Source organism: Palaemon carinicauda, chromosome 44, assembly GCF_036898095.1.
Source record: "Palaemon carinicauda isolate YSFRI2023 chromosome 44, ASM3689809v2, whole genome shotgun sequence".
NCBI lineage: Eukaryota > Metazoa > Arthropoda > Malacostraca > Decapoda > Palaemonidae > Palaemon > Palaemon carinicauda.
The window spans coordinates 24,361,100-24,385,718 of NC_090768.1; the positions used below are offsets into that span (position 1 = coordinate 24,361,100).

General features: G+C 41.8%; 1 protein-coding gene across 4 annotated transcripts in view; it reads right to left on the minus strand.

Moving 5' to 3' along the window:
• Positions 1–24,619, minus strand: part of LOC137634152 (protein Star-like) — a 139,550-nt gene that overhangs the window by 20,318 nt on the left and 94,613 nt on the right. For all 4 annotated transcript variants that reach the window (XM_068366400.1, XM_068366399.1, XM_068366402.1 and 1 more), the window contains 2 exons: positions 16,914–17,108; positions 16,332–16,541 (listed from right to left, as the gene is read on the minus strand). In XM_068366400.1, coding sequence (XP_068222501.1) covers positions 16,332–16,541; positions 16,914–17,108 — 405 coding nt within the window. The remainder of the gene's footprint in view (positions 1–16,331; positions 16,542–16,913; positions 17,109–24,619) is intronic.

A 24,619-nucleotide genomic window follows, 5' to 3' on the forward strand; every position in this document is an offset into this window, starting at 1 on the left:
ACCACTACAATGTCTTTCCAAGACAGTAATGGCTGATGTGAGAAGTTTAAATGGCTTTTTCATTGAAAACCATGAAAATTACTAGTGAGTCAGGCTAAGCGGACCATGAGGCAGTGAACGTATTACCAGTGAAGCTTCACAATATCATCAAGGAGGAGAGGTAAAAACCAGAACAACCTTGGAATATAGATGAAACTGGTAAATCAATAAGCATTGATGTGAAGTTCTTATTTCTTTATTAAAAGTACCAGTATTCAACTGTATACATGTTTAACGTTACTGTAAATGTAATTAGTGTACATACAGGAAAAAATTTCAATAATTTTAATGGTAGAGTACAGTACAGTACAATACAGTACATTAACTTGAATTAATATACTTTACAGTATTATAGTGTTAATATATAATTTTTTTTATTTTTTGATAGGTTTGTTTTGGAAGAAGATACCTCACAAGATATTTAATGCCCAGGAAGAATGCCATGCTCCCAGTTTCAAGGCAGCAAAGGACAGATAGACTAATTGTGTAAATTTTATTTGGTTTCTCTTATTTAAATGCATGTAATTTTTTAAAAATATTGTCTCCTGTTGAAAACAAATATTTACTATAACTGCACTTTATGAAATATTACATGTTGTTTTAATCCTCATTCTAATACTTTTGCCTTTTTCTGTCATCCCCAGGTATACGTTAATTTTGTATGGAAATGTCGAGGGTCATGTTATTTGGCCTGGCTTTATTTCTAGTCAGCAAAGCTTCATGCCCTCCAATGCAGCAACATGAACCTGTTTACTGGATGCACAACAAGAAGGCGTGGACAATAAGCGAGCTTTTCCTAAACTAGTTTCATTATGGTTTTATAAAAGTTGAGTACTATTTACAGAATAGAGGGTTGGAATTGAAGGCCCTGCTGACCATTGATAATGCTCTAAACAACTAAGAACCTCAAAGGCCCATTACAACAGACGAGTGCTAGCACGACTCCAAACAGCCATGGATAACGATTCTGCCCCCGATGTTATCCAATATTGGAAGCATGTCATATCTGTAGACTGTCTGTTGTTGAGGAATCATTCAACGACGTCAAACATCAGACTGAATACTCACTCGAAATATCTGTGATCAGTGTGTGTGTGAGGGCCTTTGCCTTCTTCAATCCATAGAAAGCTTCTCAGCAGACCATCAAGAAAATTGTGACCTTGGCAAGGAAAGTGTCAATCAAAGGCTTCTAAAAAGTGGCTGAGGACAAAGTCTTGAAGTTGCTTGATGGATATGATGAAGAGTTGACCAAGGAGGACCTGACCAAATTCAACCTTTCAGCAAGTGAGGAAGAGGAGAAGGACAAGGCCAATGAGTCTGACAAAGAGGGTGAGGTTATTACACTAGAATAGCCGGCAGAGATGTCACGGATGGTGGAGGACTTGAAGGAAATGGCCTACAGCATGAACCCTTCCATGATGCATGCCCTCAAATTCATGCATATCATGGATAAGGGTAATTCAGCATACAAGGGCATCATGGATGAAAAGGCGGCGCAGAGCAGATCAATATTATTACTATCATTAATATTATTATTACTTGCTAAGTTACAACCCTAGTTGGAAAAGCAGGATGCCATAAGCCCAGGGGATCCATCAAGGAAAATAGCCCAGTGAGGAAAGGAAACAAGGCAAAATAGAATATTTTAAGAACAGTAACACCATTTAAATAAATATTTCCTATATAAACTATCAAAACTTTAACAAAACAAGAGGAAGAGAAATAAGATAAATAGTGTGCCCAAGTGTACCCTCAAGCAAGAGAACTCTAATCCAAGACAGTAGAAGACCATGGTACTACCCAAGATAAGAGAACAATGGTTTGATTTTGGAGTGGGAGTGTCCTTCTCCTAGAAGAGCTGCCTCACAGCTAAAGAGTCTCTTCTACCCTTACCAAGAGGAAAGTAGCCACTGAATAATTACAGTGCAATAGTTAACCCCTTGGAAGAAGAAAATTTGTTTGGTAATCTCAATTTTCTTCACCCATCGTGTGAAACAGCCGCCACCTTCTCCTACCACAGATTCTGATGAATCTCAAACCCCCTTTCCAATAAGCCCAGTGGAGCTCCCACAAAACAGTGATGATGGTGGTGTAGAGATTCTTTCCCTTTTACCAGAAGGGCAAGATATTTTCCAGAAATCTTTACAGCATTTAAACATGTACAGTACAGAATATTGTAAAATACAGTAGAGTAATAACATAAGGTATTTGAAACATTGTTACAGTGGGTACTGTACAAATATTGTGAGAGAGAGAGATATTGCATCATGCGCTACAAGATTTTACTGCGTAAAATATCATAAACAGTTAATTGGTGTTGTACAGTAATTTTTTTTTCTTATTACTGTAGCAATTGTCATAGGATTATTGATACATTCATTGAAAAAGAACTACTGTACTAATAATATAATTACAGTACTCTACTATATACAAAATATTATACTGTATGGTAGATACATGCTTACACGTTAGGGTAGAGCTGGTAGGGTTGTGGGGTGACCTCGCAAAGACAGCGATCACTTGCGTTGTGATACTACCACTAGAGAGTTACTTGTACTAGATTCTAGAGGGTGGCAGCTGATGGGTCAAGAATCGGCCATTTTCTCCTTTGCAGGATGAGGATGTTGTTCAGAGAACTCTATTGGTGAGAGCCGATAGTTCTCTACCAAAGGGACCTCTCTGGGTTCTAACCCTAGTGTTCCTTCTGGGGGGTGAGACAGGAATCCTGTCCCTGTTACACCTTTTAACATTCAATTTAATGTGAACGATGCTGGGCGAAGAGAAGGGAGACATGGGATACTCCCTCTTTGAGCCCCCAAAGGGAAAGACTGACCTGCTATGTGCCTTGCAGAAGCAGGCGGGCAGTCACTTCTGGTGAGACCAAGATGAGCCTAAGATGGGTGTCTGGAGCACCCGGTAGGCACACATACCACTTGCTTAGAGCATGGCTGTGATGGTTTGCTAGAATTAGGATTAGAGGGGGACTCTTTTATCCCGGCTTCTACTCGGAAGGAGCGTCTGCGAGAACAGATGACGAGCCCTTGTGATGATCTGCAGGTGAATGTCTTGAAGAAGCATACACTCGTTAATGATGATGACTTTTGTGTTTAGAATGAACAGGTGAAAAGCGTGGGTCTTGTTCTACGGAAGAACAATTGTAGCGATAGGACGAGGGATATCACCCATGATAACAAGGCATCCGAATGTTGTCTTTTAGTGACGAAACATGATGAAATCACTTGAACGTTGAGCGCGAGTGAGAACTGTGCTCTAACAAGGGAAGATCGTAAGATTGTTTGAAGGCTGCGCATGAACAAGAAAAGTCCTTAAAAGGAGGTGAATGACTAGAAGCACCTTGCTTGTCCAAAGGGAAGAGAGGGGATGAGTGCATGGAGGATGCGTGGTGCAAGCAACAAGGCGAGAGGTGTCCAGGATAGTGGCTAGCAAAAATACTTCTGACAGGGGAGGATCGATAAGATAAAATCTGGTGACTGGAAGGTTGGCAAGGCAATGGTGAACGTCTCAAAACATATCAAGAGAAGATTGCTTACGGTGAATGTGGTGAGGGGAGACGAGAGCTCCCCATGTGCCTTGGTAGACTTATCAGAAAATAAGGTCTATCTGGATCAAAGCACTGGAAGAAGCACATCTTGGTATGTGTATTAAAGAGCCGCATCTAGAGACGCCCATGCTAGCTACACATCTAGATATGTACCTGTCTGGAGGACATGCTAAAAGAGAAGGGGAACCTAAGGCAAAGCGTCTGGAAACCGCCTTCCTACAAGACTCATACCTGGGAGAAGTGCATCTGAAGAGGCTCGTCAAGAGAAAAAGCTGCTAGTAGAAGAAATACCTGAAGAGAAAAATCCTCCGCAGGTGAAACTCTTTCATGAGGCCTTGGGTAATGATAGCCTGGACGAGTGCACTGGTTATATCTCATTGGAGAAAAGTAGACTGTCTACAAGGCACATCTACAATCTGCCTCCCATGAGTACAGATGGTCAACGTTGAGAAACAACCTAGTGATCATGCTATAAAAAGTAATGCTTAGAATAACCACTTCTTCAACAGTAGTGGGGTCAAGCTCTCACTGAACCTCCCAGCTGGAAAAGCAGGAACTGAAGGGTGCTTCCCCAGGAAGGAGCCTGGGAGGACCTCCAATCTAAAGGTGGACTGAAGACTCCACAGGGAGCTTTAAAGAAACTGTAGGTGGCTGCACGAGAGACTAGAATTTCCAAGGCGGACAGAAGAGGTAGGAACTGAAGGGCATTTTCCTGAAGAAGGACACTTACCTCAGGAAGGTAAGACTGGAGAGTTGCAGCTTTCCTCTGGACACTGGAGGTTTTTGTGGAAGAGCACCTGGGAAAAACACCCCTCTGATGATGATGGGGGGGGGGGGGTGGCAGAAGGAGAGAGTAGAAGTTTCATGACGATCTGGAGAAACAGGAACTGAAGGGAGGTTCTCTTGGGAAGGTGCCTAGGGGAAGACTCTCCCTCCGAAGGTAGTCTAGTGAAAAAGCAGCTGCTCCAAAGATGCTGGCTGTAGAAAGGTCTAGAAGTATTAACACAAACTGAAGAGACATCAAAGGCATCTAAGATCCCCCTCGGCAGAGGGAGGATCTAGCTAGATTAAAGATCCTTGGAGCATGCTCCACAAAACTAATACTGTGAAGGAACCTCCAAAAGGGCAAGGCCTTCGGAGAGCATGCTCTGAAGAACTAACGATCTGGAGGAGACCTCTGGAAGGGCAAAACCCTTGGTTCAAAGCTGAAGAAAACACCAGCAGTTGCCAGCAGCACCTCGCAAAGGGAAGATCCTCTGAAGGAAATTCTTAAGTCTCCCCTGAAGGTCCCTGGGCAGGCAAGGTAAGAACATGAAAACCCCAAGAGCTACTGCCTCCAAGTTCTAAGGGCTCCTACTCAGACTGAAAGAAAGACTAACCTCGGGAGGAAGACACTACTGTTTCTCAAGGGAAATGGGAAGGACTCCTTACCTCAGGAATTGCTAAGGTTAAGTGATAAGTGAGAGGTTGTGGTTAAACAACCTCAAGGATAACTTGAGGGCACTAAAGACTTCTTCCCCAAGAACGACAATCGCATAAGCCACAAAGTCCACTCCCCCAAATGCCAGCAGGGACGAATCTCAAAGGCAATGAACAAACACTACCAAGAAGCCCTTAGATGCAATTGAAACCTCTGCAGGAACCCAGTGGAAGACGCACTTCTTATTTTTAAAAATTTTAACTTACCCGCTGTTTATGTAATAATAGCTTTATGCTTCTGTCCGGCAGAAATTCAAAACTCGCAGCAATCAAATAGATATGCCAGGTATACACTAGCGCCACCACGGAGCTAGGTCGAACTATCCCTCCTAGTATCAGATTTCCTTCTGCCGCCATACTGGCTACCTAGAAATGGAATTTACTCGTGTTTAACCTGGATTTTAGAAGTACCTTGGTGATGTACTCTTGTTAAGGGTTTGAGCATTCGCTTATTGGGTGTTTGTTTTATATTTTATCGCTATGTTATAGCGTAAAAGGTAGGATTGGAAATTTTTCAACCTATTTTTTTAACGAAAGCATATACATACATACATATACCAAAGGCACTTCCCCCAATTTTGGGGGGTAGCCGACAACAACAAGAAACAAAACAAAAAGGGGACCTCTACTCTCTACGTTCCTCCAGCCTAACCAGGGACCCAGCCGAGTTCAGCTGGTACTGCTAGGGTGCCACAGCCCAACCTCCCACATTTCCACCACAGATGAAGCTTCATACTGCTGAGTCCCCTGCTGCTGCTACCTCCGCGGTCATCTAAGGCACCGGAGGAAGCAGCAGGGCCTACCGGAACTGCGTCACAATCGCTCGCCATTCATTCCTATTTCTAGCACGCTCTCTTGCCTCTCTCACATCTATCCTCCTATCACCCAGAGCTTTCTTCACACCATCCATCCACCCAAACCTTGGCCTTCCTCTTGTACTTCTCCCATCAACTCTTGCATTCATCACCTTCTTTAGCAGACAGCCATTTTCCATTCTCTCAACATGGCCAAACCACCTCAACACATTCATATCCACTCTAGCCGCTAACTCATTTCTTACACCCGTTCTCACCCTCACCACTTCGTTCCTAACCCTATCTACTCGAGATACACCAGCCATACTCCTCAGACACTTCATCTCAAACACATTCAATTTCTGTCTCTCCATCACTTTCATTCCCCACAACTCCGATCCATACATCACAGTTGGTACAATCACTTTCTCATATAGAACTCTCTTTACATTCATGCCCAATCCTCTATTTTTTACTACTCCCTTAACTGCCCCCAACACTTTGCAACCTTCATTCACTCTCTGACGTACATCTGCTTCCACTCCACCATTTGCTGCAACAACAGACCCCAAGTACTTAAACTGCTCCACCTCCTCAAGTAACTCTCCATTCAACATGACATTCAACCTTGCACCACCTTCCCTTCTCGTACATCTCATAACCTTACTCTTACCCACATTAACTCTCAACTTCCTTCTCTCACACACCCTTCCAAATTCTGTCACTAGTCGGTCAAGCTTCTTTTCTGTGTCAGCTACCAGTACAGTATCATCCGCAAACAACAACTGATTTACCTCCCATTCATGATCATTCTCGCCTACCAGTTTTAATCCTCGTCCAAGCACTCTGGCATTCACCTCTCTCACCACTCCATCAACATACAAGTTAAACAACCACGGCGACATCACACATCCCTGTCTCAGCCCCACTCTCACCGGAAACCAATCGCTCACCTCATTTCCTATTCTAACACATGCTTTACTACCTGTGTAGAAACTTTTCACTGCTTGCAACAACCTTCCACCAACTCCATATAACCTCATCACATTCCACATTGCTTCCCTATCAACTCTATCATATGCTTTCTCCAGATCCATAAACGCAACATACACCTCCTTACCTTTTGCTAAATATTTCTCGCATATCTGCCTAACTGTAAAAATCTGATTCATACAACCCCTACCTCTTCTAAAACCACCCTGTACTTCCAAGATTGCATTCTCTGTTTTATCCTTAATCCTATTAATCAGTATTCTACCATACACTTTTCCAACTACACTCAACAAACTAATACCTCTTGAATTACAACACTCATGCACATCTCCCTTACCCTTATATAGTGGTACAATACAAGCACAGACCCAATCTACTGGTACCATTGACAACACAAAACACACATTAAACAATCTCACCAACCATTCAAGTACAGTCACACCCCCTTCCTTCAACATCTCAGCTTTCACACCATCCATACCCGATGCTTTTCCTACTCTCGTTTCATCTAGTGCTCTCCTCACTTCCTCTATTGTAATCTCTCTCTCATTCTCATCTCCCATCACTGGCACCTCAACACCTGGAACCGCAATTATATCTGCCTCCCTATCATCCTCAACATTCAGCAAACTTTCAAAATATTCCGCCCACCTTTTCCTTGCCTCCTCTCCTTTTAACAACCTTCCATTTCCATCTTTCACTGTTTCTTCAATTCTTGCGCCGGCCTTCCTTACTCTCTTCACTTCTTTCCAAAACTTCTTCTTATTCTCTTCATATGACTGACCCAGTCCCTGACCCCACCTCAGGTCAGCTGCCCTCTTTGCCTCACGTACCTTGCGCTTTACTTCCACCTTTTGCTCTCTATATTTTTCATACTTCTCTATACTATTACTCTGCAGCCATTCTTCAAAAGCCCTCTTTTTCTCTTCCACTTTTACCTTCACTCCTTCATTCCACCATTCACTGCCCTTCCTCATGCTGCCTCCAACAACCTTCTTGCTACATACATCACTTGCAATTCCAACAAAATTTTCTTTTGCTAACTTCCACTCCTCCTCTAAATTACCAGTTTCTCTTACTCTCACCTCGTCATATGCCATTTTCAACCTTTCCTGATATTTACTTTTTACCCCCGGTTTTATTAGCTCTTCAACCCTCACTAGCTCCCTTTTACATCTACCTACTCTATTCCCCCACTCTTTTGCTACAACTAATTTTCCTTCCACCAAAAAATGATCAGACATACCGTTAGCCATACCCCTAAACACGTGCACGTCTTTCAATCTTCCAAACATTCTTTTCGTTATCAACACATAATCCATTAATGCCCTTTCTACTACTCTTCCATTTGCCACTCTTACCCATGTATACTTATTTTTATCTTTCTTTTTAAAAAAAGCTAGCACTTATTACCATCTCTTGTTCAACACACATATCTACCAGTCTCTCACCACTCTCATTTTCACCTGGTACGCCATATTTCCCAATGACACCTTCTACCTCTCCAGCACCCACTCTAGCATTTAAGTCACCCATAACGAAAGCATATGGCGATAGGTAAACATCTCGCCTCATCGATGACGTCACAGTCATTTGACATAAGCTTGAGTATGACTTGCATTTTCTTTCTTTTTCTACAAAGAATGATAAGTTAATACTATCTTACGATTGTTATTTTAAGAAAATTTTTGTCCTTTTCGTATGCTTTCTTTGGATAATCTGCAATCTGTTTTAAAGATTATCTAGCGTTCATGTTTATTTATGCTACGCAGTCCTCAGTCTTATCGTTACAGTAATACTCTTTGTATCGATATTTGTGAAAAGTATTTTTCTTCAAAAGCTAAGTTTTTAAATTATATTCGATAAAAGGAATATGTCATTTTCCAATTATATTGGTCCTTTTAGTATTTTTTCTTTAACTAATCTGTTTACAAAGATTAAAGAGAATTAGCGTTCAGTTGATTTTTATACGATGTAGTATTCATAACAATCGATATATTCTCACGATTCTTTGGATTGTTGTTTACTTGTTCGTTTTTTGGAATACAAAATTTATTCGTATAATATTTATAAATGTTCCAATTGTTAAATGTGACTATTCTTCTTATATTGGAACCCCTTAATATTAAGGGTTGATTTAAATATACAGATATATTCTTTATTCCTATATCTATTCATGTAATATGTTAATATTTTATATTGAATATTTTGTTCCATTTTATATGGATTCAGTGACTATTGCATTCCCATTCAAGCCCTTGACAGAATAGAAAGTTCTCCCTCTACGGGCATGTATACTTTTGGTTTTATCGTCGTCGGCGCCCACTCGTGTCCGAGTATTGGATTCTGTCGTTAGCCATCAGCCTCCTATCTAGAGATGAAGAGGGGTGGAGGAAACGACAGAATGCCAGTAGCTGGGTATATTGTTTTGGGTGGTCGTGGCTTTGCAATGGCCACGCGCACACACTTGGCCCACACCGTTTTCACCGCGGCTCAAGACATATGAGACAGGCGGCTTCTACGATGTTGGTTGCATCGGGCTGCCGGGTTCTTGTTATGTCAAGGCCCGCCTTGTTGCCTGCCCGACAGGCATTGCCCTCTTCCGCCGGCGCTGGGAAGCTCCGCCGTTGGGGTCTTGTTTGGTTTGATTTTGGAGTTTTCCTTCTCCTAGCCTTTGCCTATCTTAAATAAAGGAGAAGGCCTATAGGGGGGTCCAGTCTTGGTCTGGTCTCTCAGAACTGGCCTTAGCAGTATGGTTGAGCCTGCCAGGGTGGATAAACTACCCCACCGCCATTGCCCAGCCCATCATTGAGACACTCAAGCCCCTCTACTGCAGCAAAGTGCTGGACCATCAGAGGGGCCTTTGGTTTTATACCAAAGAGTCAAAAATGCAAATTTTTAGTGTTAAATTAGTGCAGTGAATTTTATTCAATACAGTGGAGGATGCTTCTTTTCGGACCTGTCGTCATCCTAGCCTTAGACCTCGTTCAAGCTCCCGGACCCATGGGAGAAGTTAAATCGAGCGGCTTAGCCTGGCGCTTACCGTCTTATAAGACCCGACCAGAAGTCCCCTCGAGCGTTTTCTGTTGACGATCCCCAGAACGCTCGCCCTCGCCGTAGGTAAGGCGAGGTAAAAGTTTTCTAACTTTAACCGATATCGCGCATCAGGCGCAAAGCTGAAAACAAAATTAAAATTCTTGACAGGTAATTAGCATTTAATGTTCTTACCTCTTAAAAAGAGCTGAACTTGATGGCGTGTGCCAAGCAGCTGAGCATGATGGCGCTCGCCAGGTGGCTTAGCATGGCGCCTTGCGCCAAGCTGAACGTGACCCTTCGCGCTAAGCTGAGCATGTCGCCTCACGCCAAGCTTAACGTGACGCCTCGCGCCAAGCTGAGCGTGACGCCTCGCGCCGAGCTGAGCGTGACAACAACAGAGCGTTGGTCATCTAGCTTTCACTAGACACGATGGGCATAGCTCCGAGCGTCTGAATTGCGAGCGTTTTTTAATCGCAAGCGTTATTTATTCTGAAAGTCACGTGGCGCCGAGCGTCAAGAGCTTGCATTATATCAAGTTGAACTTGATGTTTACATGACCATGAGCGTCTAGCGTTGGAACTTTGTTACGCCAGGTGCTATATTAAGAAATAAATATTAACTAGAAAGATATTATGTTCTCAGACCAAGGCCTGCTTGAACTAATTCTTGGTTGGGAGAGCTAGAATTAAACCTCTAAAGCATTGAGGCAGAATTCAGAACCTTAAGGAGTTGACTCCTAGGAAACAAGACATCTCTACCTAGGTTAGAGACTTGTAGGAGGAAGGGAGTGACTTTCAGAAACTCATGAGTTTTCTGGAGAGTTTCCATTTTATTTTTGTACCTGCTGCTCCTCGTTTCGCCTTCAGAGTTTTTCGCTAAGGAAGACGGCAAAGGAGTCTGTTTATTATTTTATTACAGGGTATTATTATTAACCAAGCTACAACCCTAGTTGGAAAAGCAATATGCTATAAGCCTAAGGGCTCCAATAGGGAAAGATGGCTCAGTAAGGAGAGGAAATAAGGAAATTAATAAATGATGAGAATAAATTAACATTAAATCATTCTGAGAAAAGTAATAAAGTCAAAAGATAGTGCTGATAGAGCAGTGCTTTAGCGCGTCCTCAATGCAGCATAAAGAACCTAACTGCAGATGTTGGTGCAGCAGCACGTTCGGCTGCAACAACAGGAAGTGCATTAGGGCTTTAGTAAAAGAAGGCAGGCCCCCCTTTTTTTGCTGTATACGGCCTGTCAGGATGTCAGAAGTTGGCAAAGCTTTAGTTCAGACTGATAAGGATCTTGTTCCTGAGTCTGGTGTTACGGTACAGGCACCGCCACTTCCGCCAGACTGTTTTCCTTCTACTGAAATGTGGAGCATGATGTAAGCGATGAGGAAGGCGAGTTCGAGATCAAAGTTTTCTACCACCGGTGTCACCTAATATTGATCCTAGTTGGACTATGCTGCTGGCATGAAGCAACAGCTCTCATCTTTTATGCAGTCTTATCAGCCTGCTGTTAGCAATACGTTGGTTCGTCATGATTATTTTCACGACGCGTTGCGCATAGGCGGCCTACCAACAAGCTAATTTTGAACAGCGTGATAAGGCTTCTATATCCCAATGAGTATCTTCTCTTGATACCAGACATCAAACGTCCAAGCGTGTCACAGAGCGTATACCTTCGAAGCGCGGCGACGATCGCTAAGCAGCTAAGCGCGACATTGGGCGTCAAGCTGAACGTGACGTCGAGCAACAAGCTTGTGACGTTGAACGTCGAACAAACCGTGATGTCCAACGTCAGTCACATACTGTTCAAGCTATGTCCAGAGGACAAAACCTCTCTATGGAGACTCATAAGACTTTGATTGCAGCAGTAAAAAAGGTCCACTAAATGATCTCTTTAGATCTCCAGGATGCGTACTTCTACTTCCTCATCCATCCGAACTTCAAGCTACCGGAAGGTTCGTGTATGGGAGGAAGTTGTCCAGTTTTGAGTTCTTTGTTTCGGGCTAAACACCACCCCTCAAATAGAGGGTGTGTCTGTAACGACATATTGTTGTGTCCTATCCTTAGACCTCTGGAAAGAAGTATTCCAGTTTTGGGGCCTTAGGCTTCGGCCTCACCACCGTCCCTCTAGTCTTCACAAAGATCATGATGAATGTGGCAAGCATGCTACACACAAGAGGCATCAGAGCCTCCTTGTACTTGGACGATTGGCTACTAAGAGCCCCCTCACTCAATCGCTGTCTGGAGGATTTGCGTCTGACAATGAGTCTGTCAGAGAAGCTAGGACTTCTGGTGAATTCAGAGAAGATCCTTTATTTGGGGATGTAGATTCACAGTCTGACTTTTCAGGTTTTTCCATCACCTGCAAGAATACAGCTAGCTCTCCTAAGGCTTTGTGCCTTTCTAAAGAAGGAGTTTTGTTCAGTGAGGGAGTGGATGAGTCTCCTGGGAACCCTCTCTTCACTAGAACAATGTGTATGTCTGGGGAAACTAAATTTACAACCCCTTCAGTTCCATCTCAATTGCCATTGGAGCAAAGAGGACAGCCTCGACAAGGTGAGCATTCCTCTTACGGAACCAATAAAAGAGTGCCTTCGTTGGTGGAAGTTGTCCAGTTTTGAGTTCTTTGTTTCGGGCTAAGCACCACCCCTCAAATAGAGGGTGTGTCTGTAACGACATATTGTTGTGTCCTATCCTTAGACCTCTGGAAAGAAGTACTGTATTCCAGTTTTGGGGCCTTAGGCTTCGGCCTCACCATCGCCCCTCTAGTCTTCACAAAGATCATGATGAATGTGGCAAGCATGCTCCACTCAAGAGGCATCAGAGCCTCCTTGTACTTGGACGATTGGCTACTAAGAGCCCCCTCACTCAATCGCTGTCTGGAGGATTTGCGTCTGACAATGAGTCTGTCAGAGGAGCTAGGACTTCTGGTGAATTCAGAGAAGTCTCAATTGATCCCTTCACAGAAGATCCTTTATTTGGGGATGGAAATTCACAGTCTGACTTTTCAGGTTTTTCCATCACCTGTAAGAATACAGCTAGCTCTCCTAAGGCTTTGTGCCTTTCTAAAGAAGGAGTTTTGTTCAGTGAAGGAGTGGATGAGTCTCCTGGGAACCCTCTCTTCACTAGAACAATGTGTATGTCTGGGGAAACTAAATTTACGACCCCTTCACTTCCATCTCAATTGCCATTGGAGAAAAGAGGACACCCTCGACAAGGAGAGCATTCCTCTTACGGAACCAATAAAAGAGTGCCTTCGTTGGTGGAACAACATTAACAGGCTCCAGGAAGGTCTCTCTTTGGAAAACAAGAGCCCAGACCTTGTGTTGTTTTCCAACGCCTCGGACTCTGGGTGGGGAGCAACACTAGGAAAGTCAGAGATTTCGGGTCTGTGGACAAAACAACAGCAAAGTCTCCACATCAATCAAAAGGAGCTGTTAGCAGTCCTGTTTGCTCTCAAGGGGTTCGAGAAGCTAGTACTGAACAAAGTAATACAAATCAATGCAGACAATACCACAGCTTTGGCCTACATAGCGAAACAAGGGGGAACGCATTTGAGGCCTCTTTACGAGATAGCAAAAACTCTTCTCGTTTGGGCACATCAAAGAAAGATATCCCTGTTGACAAGATTCATTCAAGGGGAAAAGAATGTGAGGGCAGATAGCCTCAGCAGGAGGAATCGAGTTCTCCCCACAGAGTGGACACTGCGTCTAGATGTATGCAAGAAACTTTGGCGGATTTGGGGCCGCCCTCTCATAGATCTATTCGCAACTTCAAAAACCAGAAGACTAGAGAATTGTTGCTCCCCAGTTCCGGATCTCGAAGCGTCACACATAAACGTGTTCCTGATGAACTCGTCAGCAGGAGGAATCAAGTTCTCCCCACAGAGTGGACACTGCATCTAGATGTATGCAAGAAACTTTGGCGGATTTGGGGCCGAACCCTCATAGATCTATTCGCAAATTCAAAAACCAGAAGACTGAAGAATTGTTGCCCCCTAGTTCCGGATCTCGAAGCGTCACACAGACGCGTTCCTGATGGACTGGTCACACCTAGATGTGTACGCTTTCCCTCCATTCAAAGTGCCGTACAAAGTACTCCAAAAGTTTGTGTCTCACGAGGGAACCAGATTGAAGTTAATAGCCCCCTTCTGGCCGTCAAGAGGTTGGTTCACAGAGGTATTGGAATGGATGGTGGATGTTCCAAGAGGCTTGCCATTGAGAATAGATCTTCTCAGACAACCCCACTTGGCAAGAAACCATCTAAACCTCCAAGCTCTACGTCTGTCTGCCTTCAGACTATCGAAAAACTCGCAAGATCTAAAGGATTTTCGAAGGAAGCAGCCAAGGCTATTGCTAGAGCAAGAACAACTTCTACTATCAGGGTGTACCAATCCAAGTGGAAAGTTTTTAGAGCATGGGGTAAAGCTAACTAAGTTTCTTCATCCTATACCTCTATAGCTCAAATTGCCGATTTCTTTTTAGAGCTTAGAAGAAGGCACAATTTCTCCTCCTCAACCATTAAAGGGTACAGGAGTATGTTAGCAGGGGTCTTCAGGCATAGAAATTTAGACCTCTCGAATAACAAGGACCTTCAGGATCTCCTTAGATCCTTTGAAACCTCTAAAAAACGTCAACAGGATTCACCAGCCTGGAATTTAGACGTGGTTTTAAAATTTCTTATGAGTGACAGATTCGAACCTTTGAACTCTGCTTCTTTTAAAGATCTGACTTTAAAGACTTTATTTTTAGTAAGCTTAGCAACAGCTAAAAGGGTCGGTGAAGTTCATGCTTTTAGCAAACATTGGCTTTAGAAACGGCAAAGCTATATGCTCCCTGCAGCTTGAATTTCTAGCCAAGAACGAACGTCCTTCTCACCCATGGCCAAAATCTTTTGAAATTGCTAACCTCTCTGATTTGGTGGGTGAGGAGCCAGAGAAGGTTCTTTGTCCTGTTAGAGCACTAAGGTTCTATTTAGACAGGACTAAAGGTTTAAGATGCAATTCAGAAGCTCTTTGGTGTACAGTAAAAAAGCCTGCTTTTCCCATGTCTAAAAATGCCTTATCATATTTTATCAGACTTTTGATTAAAGAAGCTCACGCACACTGTAGTTAGAGAGACCTTAAGTTCCTGAAAGTTGAGACTCATGAAGTTAGAGCTGTAGCAACTTCTATAGCTTTTAAACAAAATCTTTCTCTGCAAAGTATGATGAATACAACATTTTGGAGAAGTAATCTGTATTCCCATCACTTTATTTAAAACGTGTTCAAACTCTTTATGAGGACTGTTACACTTTGGGTCCATTCGTAGCAGCGAATGCAGTAGTAGGTGAAGGATCTACCACTACACTCCCTTAATCCCTAGTACCCTTTTCCCCTCTTGGAACTTTTATGTATTTTTATAATTGGAGGCAATTGTTAGACAATCTTCCGCAATCTTTGACTTAGTCAGGTAGTCATTTGTTCCTTGAGAGCACCCGTAACAAGGGTATTAGTTGAGGTCCTGTCAGCATAGAGGTTATTCACCGTTTGACAGCTCCTAGAGTTCTTCAGCCCCCTGGGTGGATCGCTGGTTCTCAAAGCACAGCAGACTTATTAATGCAGAGAACCATTGAAGTCAGCTTCCCTAATAGGTACGAACCCTTAAGCTGGTTTTGTTTCAAACTCTTAAGTGAAATTCCATTAATGTTGCTGTCTCTGACCCGCCACCAAGGGTGTCAATCAGCTATTATTTTATAACCAGCGGGTAAGTTTAAATGTTTAAAAATTATATTTTCATAATAAAATAAATTTTTGAACATTCTTACCCGCGGGTTATATAACTTAAAATCCCCTCCTCCTCCCCTCTAGAGACCTATGGGCATGGAAAATCTGATACTAGGAGGGATAGTTCGACCTAGCTCCGTGGTGGTGCTAGTGTATACCTGGCATATCTATGCGATTGCTGCGAGTTTTGAATTTCTGCCGGACAGAAGCATAAAGCTATTATTATATAACCAGCGGGTAAGTATGTTAAAAAATTTATTTAATTATGAAAATATCATATTTGAGAAGGCATTGAAAAATCGCCAAAAGCCCTTCAAACAAATCATAAAAATGCTGGAAACAAAAGAAAAAAAAAATTAATATGCCGAAATTGCAGCCAGCGACGTCTATTCTCACCCACAGCTGGACCTGTCGGTTGTTATACCTCGTTTCAATTTTAACTGCTGTGTTTCAGCTTTACTGTTACCTATTCTCCTATAGTATAGGACAATGATTTGTATTTGTGAAGGAGCAAATATCATTATAACTTTATGGAATTAGATGTCTGATGGTATTTGATCACATAAAAATCACTATCATTGCAGTAATCAAGAAATCTGATTAAAAAAAAAAATATTTTTCTACAGACAAAAGGTGAAGGAAGAGCTGTATGCTACATCTTACCTTGATATTGACTTTATCCCAGGGAATAGTTCTCAGAATTGGTAGCTCAGCTCCTTCTACATCAAGACTGAAATAATCTATAGTAGTTCGGTTGAGAGCTAGTAAAATGGAGTACACAGGTAAGCACTGAACTTCTGCATATCCTGCCTGTTGTTGTCCTTTTTCTATTGAACTTATTTTTCCAACATTAAACTGTTGTTTGAACATCACCTGAAAAGGTCAGTATTATGAAAGAACCCTTCAATGCCCACCCAACAAAATCAAAATTTGTGTGTAAAGCTAATTAATACTCATAATCTTTGATTATTAAATGATAAGTCTTGAGAACTGTAAACAAGATACTGTATCTACTTCCTCTTATATCTTCTTCCTCTTATATGTTCTAGTTATGAAATGTAATTTGATCTAAACAGTTCTTGTGTATTAAATTTATTTAAATTTTCCTAATTAACCATTGGTTTCACTTAATTCCAGGGTAACTTATTTATGCAGCACTTGATAAACTGTTGGTCACCCCCCTGCCGCTGAAACATTATTACTGTATCTAACATCTGTACTTATGAAGAGAAACTAAGGACTTACTGTATTGGGATAAGAGAATGTGCTAAGGCAACCATTTACAGTCCAAGCTTTACGATTTTTCTTTGTCACCAACTCAAAGTTTTTGGGATCACCTTCAATAAGAACACCCGACCACCCCAACCTTTTTTCAAATACGAGGGTATTTGAGCGAGTTTCACCATCCAGTGCTCCACATTCTATGAAGAATCCATTCTCCTAAAATGTACAGAAAATTAAAATTGTTAAAAAAATTAATTATACTGTAATGATAAATTTCAAATCATGATGTTACCACAAAGGGAAATATAAATCTACATAATCCTCAAATCATGACACCATAAATAGCCTAAGTAATATTGAAAGTACATGAAAATGCCATTAAATGCCATTACTAGCCAGACAGTACTACATCTGGTTATATTTCACTTTCCCTTTGCCTACAAATACACTGAATAGTCTGGCCTATTCTTTACACATTCTTCTCTGTCCTCATACACCTGACAACTTTGAGATTACCAAACAATTCTTCTTCACCCAAGGGGTTAACTACAGCAGTGTAATTGTTCTGTAGCTACTTTCCTCTTGGTAAGGTAGAAGAGACTCTTTAGTTATGGTAAGCAGCTCTTCTAGGAGAAGGACACTCCAAAATCAAACCATTGTTCTCTAGTCTTGGATAGTGCCAAAGCCTCAGTACCATGGTCTTCCACTGTCTTGGGTTAGAGTTCTCTTGTTTGAGGGTACACTCAGCCAAACTATTCTATTTAATTTCTCTTCCTCTTGTTTTGTTAAAGTTTTTATAGTTTATATAGGAAATGTTTATTTTAATGTTGTCCGTTCTTAAAAATTTTTAATGTTCCTTGTTTCCTTTCCTCATAGGGCTATTTTCCCTGTTGGGGCCCCTGGGCTTATAGCATCCTGCTTTTCCAACGAGGGTTGTGGCTTAAGTAGTAATAGTAATAATAATAATAATAATATTTTTTTGGAAATGATTGCACATTTCAAAATATTTATCGGATGATAAATGTATGAACCACATTCATTCAATCTAAAAATCTAAATAAAGATTAAAAGTAAAAGCAAAACTTTTTTTGTTGCATATTAATGACATTTATAGACTTTGTCAGCTTTGATATACTTTTTTCAATAAACATTTTTTCAAGTTACCGGTATATCATTTCCAAGACGGAGCAAAAAACAGTATTTCAATATGTACTTAAGAATGTGTTGTACAGTATCTATTTATTCCTACGTGATAACAAACTTCCGAGTCATATACATGGGGTTACGACTAATCATGTTTTATATGACCAGCTAATAAAAATTTTGGTGTATTGCATCAAGCTTTGTGCTCGGTAAACGCAGTGCATGCGCAAACTCAGTATCTCCTCTCAATACTGCTGGTAGAGAAGTGAAGAGGTTGTTCTCTCACTTCTTCTCTCCGATCGAGCCTTTCACATTCTTCCTGTTTACCTTATTAGTGTTTAGCTCTCTTGACTTGTGTTTTTTCTTAATTCATGGTTATTTGTGTGGCTATTCATTAACTGTAAGTTACAAGTAAGTGCTTATGTCTACTAAATCTCAGTATTTACATTTTTGCCCGAGACAGGATAGAAACTATTGTTGATTACTTTTGAGCCGAGTGGACATAGACACGCACCCTCTGTGTCCCTCTTGCTTCGACAAGAGGTGTTCAAAAGAATCTCCATGTAAATATTGTAGGGAATGGTCTCCCTCCCAATGGGAGAGCATGTTTCTCGTCCAAGGAAACTTGAAGAGATTTCTTCGTTGTCAAGTCTCCTCCTGACAGGAGTTAAAGAAAAATCTCATTTTACACGGCGAGAACCTCCCTTTAATTTTTCATGTCGAAAGTTACCCAAAGCCTTATCTAAAAGCAATACGCATTCAAAAGGGTATCGATTACATACAGCGAGATTTTAAGCAGCCAGGTTCCAGCACATCAACCAAAATGATGAAGAAGGACAGGCATGTTCAATACGACACTCCTGTTGGAGGGCGCCTAGAGTTGAGAAAGCTTTCCCCCTCTTAATGTTAGAAGAGGAGTCTACACGTTCTCTCGAACCAAGTTTGCCACATGACTATGAGGTCCCTAAGCTTAGGTCTCCTCAACAGTCTTCAGAGATCCTTAAAAGCTTACAATAGGGGTGGCCAGACCGCATTAGCTATGGCCACGCCCCCAAGTAAGGTGTCCACCTATGAGCGCTTCCTGTAAACACGCTTTACTACCTTAGGGTCGTGCGCAAGCAATTTATAGCTTGGCTTGGCACCAGAACAGGTGTCTGTCATTCGCAACTCACGATGTAAATACTGTACAGTTATGCCTCGCAACACGAAATTAATTGGTTCCGTAAGGGCTTTCATAAAGTTATTTTTTCGTGTAGCGAGTCGCCTTTTACATGTAAATAGCCTAATTCGTTCCATACCCTAGAAAAACACCACCTTAAATGACTATAAAAAGGATATTTGCCACTAAACAGTACTAAATATATGAAAAGTACTGTATTTTGATCATTTATTAATAAATTAACATTAATATTATGAAAAAGAAGTGTATAATTAGAGCAAACAGTGAAAATAAAGTATCAAAAATGTGGAACCTTACCTTTGGAGCAAGGCAATGTCCGAGAGCGAAGTGCAGGGCAGTAGAGGAGGATGAAAACGGCGGAAAACGTTTACGTACAAGTGGCAGAAAACGTAAACACTTAACTTTACAAAACAGATTTATAAATGACAGAAAACATTAAAAATTAATTTTAGGAAATGCATCTATAAACGGCAGGAAATATTAACACTTAACTTTACGATAAACTTATATAAATTTTTTTTCCCTTTTTTATTTTTTTTTTTACTTTACGTTTTCTATTTTCTAAATTTAATTACAGTACACAACGTGTTTTCTTTATCACTGCCGCTTTCATATCTTGGCTGGCGTTTGGTCTGCTTCTACCAAAGGCCTCTTACTAAAATGTTCGTTCAAAGAAACTTGTTTCTGCCTACTTCTTAAAATTTTCCTGAGCACACTTAACCGCATGCCAGCCTCGTATTTCTTGATTATTTCCATCTTCATCTCCATGGAAAACATCATCCTATTCTTTCCCTTGATATCAGCGACTTTCTTGGGACCCATGGCTAATAATGCAAGTGTCACACACGATAACAGTATGTACTGTAAAATTGTTACAAAAGCAAAATCACAAACACTAACTTGATGCGTACGATACCGTTGCCAGAACGAGAAGACATAAGAACGTGGATGCGTAGATGCACGATGGGATACAGTACAGTAGATACCGACCAATAGGAGAGCAGGATCTCATGGTGGTAACTAGCATCTGAGTAGGGAGATAACCAATGGGAACGCAGGAGGATGGTAGCGAGTTTACGGGCTGGCGGCGCGCGAATTTTAAAATCCGTCTTGGATACGGTCGGGCTCCAGCTCCGTACTGCCTTTCGTTGTCCGAAACATTTTTCGTGATCCAAGTCGTAAAATTCTTCGCATCTCCTTTTGTGAAGTGAAAAGTTTGTAAGCTAGAGGTTTGACTGTACTCGCGAACATGTGTATCGCAATCGTAAGGAGTAGCGCGCTTATCCAACTCAGGCAGTTGAGCTCTTCCTATAAGGTAAGGTATGCAACGCTGCGCATGACTTGTCCGCCCGAGACTGGTCCGTGAGCTCCTTTATGAGAGCATCCAGGATAGGAGATCCTATGCTCACCATATCTCCTGCAGGAGAAAGGTGCACTGTCTTCCTTTCCCCCAAATAGGGAGAGGGAGGACAGAATCTCTGGGTGCTTGCATGCCAGCAGCGAAGCAGGTTCTACCCCTTGCAAAGTAGAAACCGCTGGCAATGTCTCGCGAGAGTCTGGCCTTGCGTAGCGCTGGGCTGTGCCGTAAGGACTGACGACAAGGGGAAGAAAATATGCCAACCATCTCCCACCATTGCCGTCTAGCTCCGATAAACTGGAGTGGGGCATGGATAACTCTAACACCCTTCAATGGATACCCCTGGGGGAAACTACTCAGGAGAAAGCTGTCTTCTCAGTGGGCAGGAGGGACGATCAACCCCTTTTGCTCCTGATGACACATATCCTTGCGGGCGAGGGGACTGTCTAGCGGGAGCTGGTGAAGGACTGTCTTCCCTCAGAAGCGAAGACCACTCAATATCTGAAGAGGGACCTCTGGGCAGCTCACTTTGTTTCCCTTCCGGTTGAGCGAATTCAGCCAAAAGACCAACTCCGTGAACCACCATTAGAATATAGTCAAAGCTAGTCCCTGGTATCACGAGATCCTCTGACAAGTCACTCCGAGGAGTACTTGTCTTCAACTGCTCGCGCCAACCCGCCGAAGCAGGATGAATGCCAGGGCGAGCAGGAGAAGAGGTTTCGGCAACTGTGCACACACAAGACTTCTTTGGTACAGGAGCTTCATACCCTTGTAGGGGAAGATCAATATCAACCACGGGGGAAATGTCTGCTCCCTCTGCATGCCCAATCACAAGACCTCTTGCAGTCATTCCTTACACGGAGAACCTGTGAGCCCCAAGGAAGGCCACAACAGACTAACCGCGTCATCCGACAGAGACTACTTTACGGCGGCGACCGGCGCTCCTTAGCTAGGGGAAGCAACGAAGGTCCACGACACGTAGGGTTGTCCAGGAGTCACATGCATGCCACTCATACTCGACTGACTCTCAGTAGAGGCCAATCGAACAGTCAGAGTGGCAAGATTGAGCAAACGGAGAAGGACAGCAGGGTTTCTTTCCTCTGGAGGCTGACCTCGAAGGGGAAGAATCTCTTTTTGTCTTCTTTGTCCCCTGCCAATTTTCAGCCACTGTGAGGGTGACCATTCATGACACTCGGCACAAGGAGATTCTTTCAATGCCCAGATAAACCCACAATGGTATTTAAGATCCTCACAGGCACTCGCAATAAAGTAAAATTGAAAGTTTTTTTTTTAAGCTTTAGGCCAGTTATTATAGGAAATTTTCAATATCTTGGGTTTTATCAGCGGGGTAGTGAAACACGTCTGCACTCTACCAAGCCGAAATAAAAAGTTACGGTCAGTTACTAGTACTAGGGTGGCTAGCCTCCCCCCACCCCCCGCTAATTAGCGGAGGGTATTTACACCTCACAAAAGCTAGTTTCAGCTTTGCCGAAATAAATACTCATAAGTAAAGAGCGGAAGGTTTGTATGTTGCGCTGGAACAAACTTGATGTTCATACCATTTCACCCCTGGCGAAGATTAAATTTTGGGAAGTGAATGAGCAGCCTTGCCTCATTATGAGCTAGGTACTCTGTTCCCTGATGGTTCACTTGGTGGCATCAAAGACCCCAGAACCCCCAATATGCAATACAGTACAGTACTGTACTGTATAACAATAAATAATGAAGAATAAAGCAATCAAACAATTTTGTTTACCTGGGTAGTATGGTGATTCAAGATTGTAGAGCAAAACGAGAAATAGAGTGAATAATTCTGCTAGCCAAAAATGCCTTTAAAAACATGAAAAATCCACTTACAAATAATAGAACTGGTGCGTAAACAAGAATTAGCTTTAAGAACATATGCATACCTTACCCATATGTATGGATCAGATAGTTGGAAAATAACGAGAGAGCTGGGAAACAAGCTGAATACAGCAGAGATGTGATTTTACTGGAGGATTCTCAGAATATCTCAGAGGGTCAGAGTAACAAAAGAGGAGGTAATGCAAAGACTTGGTGTGCAGAGAGCAATGGTGAAGGTTTTGTGGGGCTTCTCACAAGATGAGAGAAAATAAAACACTTATGTCTCGCTGGGAAGATAGAGGGGAGGAAATCGAGGGGGAGGCAGAGACAAAGTACATGAACAGTATTGTGCTGGGCTTGGAGTGTAATTATACTCCAAATCAAGTGATACAAATGTCTAGACAGGGAGAGGTGGAGGCGACTAACCGCCAATGTCCATGACATGCAGTTTCAGTAAGTATCAGAGAAAGTTTCATCTCTCAAGAAGCGGAAGTTTGGCCTTGCCTCTTTATGAGCCGGCTACACTGTCTTCTACGATTCACATTGATCTCTTGCTATTACTTATAGTAATAAGAACTTCCAGAGAGAAAGGGTTAACCTCTTAACTTCTTCCCTCCTAAGGAAGACTCCCTATATAAATGACTAGGAAGTTTGTATCAGCTTAGGAATAAACTACAGATTTTACTAATAATTTGTATTTTTCATAGTTATATAAACCTGAATCATTTGCCAAAGATCCCACCTAAACTGCCCTGCAAGTCTTTGACCAGGTAAGTGTAGTCCTTGCGCATGTGCTATGTTTACCCAGCATGAAGCTTGATGCAATCAACCAAAATTTTCATTGGCCAGTCGTAGAAAACATGATTAGCAGTAACCCCATGTAAATGACTCAGGATCGTATAGCTAGGAAAAATACAAATCATAAAATTTGTGGTACAGTATTCACCTGACTGGTTATGTCGACATTACCCTTTGAAATTTAAAAGATAATCCATTTTCTTTCATTCCAATATGCCTCTAGTATATGAGACTAACAGCATATACTAACAATAACATGCTGCGAGTCATATTGTTTTCTTCAGTCTGAAAGTCAACAAAATTCCCTATCCTCTTGATGACACTAGTGAGTGGGGAGTAGGGTGGGCATGTATAGGAACATCCGACAAGTATAGAAATAGAATTACCAATAATCTAGGTTAAGGGCACTCTAAAGCCCAGGCTGACTTTCCTAAATATTACAGTAATTTATCACCTAATTACTGTACTCATTTATATAACTGTTACAGAAATCCTAATTCCCATTGAACTACATGTATAATTAACGAAGGCCACAAAATAAATTAGAAAGGTTACCAGACCACAACTTCAGCGAATAAATCTACCAAATTAACAGGTAAAATTCACGATTTTAACAGCGTACATCCTCCTCAGCCATCATAGGCCTTGAAGCCTGACAATTGTAACTCATAAACCAGGACTCTTGAGAGAATGTTTAGCCAATTACGCTGCCTCTAAATCCCTTTCTAAAGAAAGATTTCAGCAAAAATTTGAGATTTAGTTGTACTGTATTGGAATATCATTGCAAAACTAAAGACTGCAGAATTCCAACTTTATGCAAAACAACTGTGAAGAACATCACAAATGTTTATTGTAATTTGTATTTTTTCCTGATATAAAAACACCAAGTCCTTTAATGGGCATATGATTTCAGTGAAGCTGAAACTCATCTGCTAAAATTTATAACAAGATATCTTCTAGTTATACCAGGAACAGCCAAGGATTATTCCAATGAAGCATTCCCAGTAGAGGATAGAGGAGCTTATTTCTGGCCAAATTTGGAATGTCTTATCCAGGATCCAAAGAAGCCTCACCCCAAAGCCAGCACACTCTAACCTTCACCTAGGACTTGCAGGGTTGCTGAGGTGGGAAGTGTATCTTAAAGGACTCAGGTTTGTATAATTGAAAAAATTACAAATTACTGTACTTAAGAAATTTGCGATTTGTTCCTATACTGTATGTGTACAAACCATTGTCCTTTAATAGGAGACATTCTTATTAGGGAAGAAGTCCCTACAACCAAATTTGCTGGTATACTTTTCCACACAATGAGGTCACAATAAATTGTTTAAACGGAAAGCAAAAGATTAGAATAGCCAGTTAAGGGTGCCAAAATTACATCTGTACTATTAGGCAGCTGAAAAC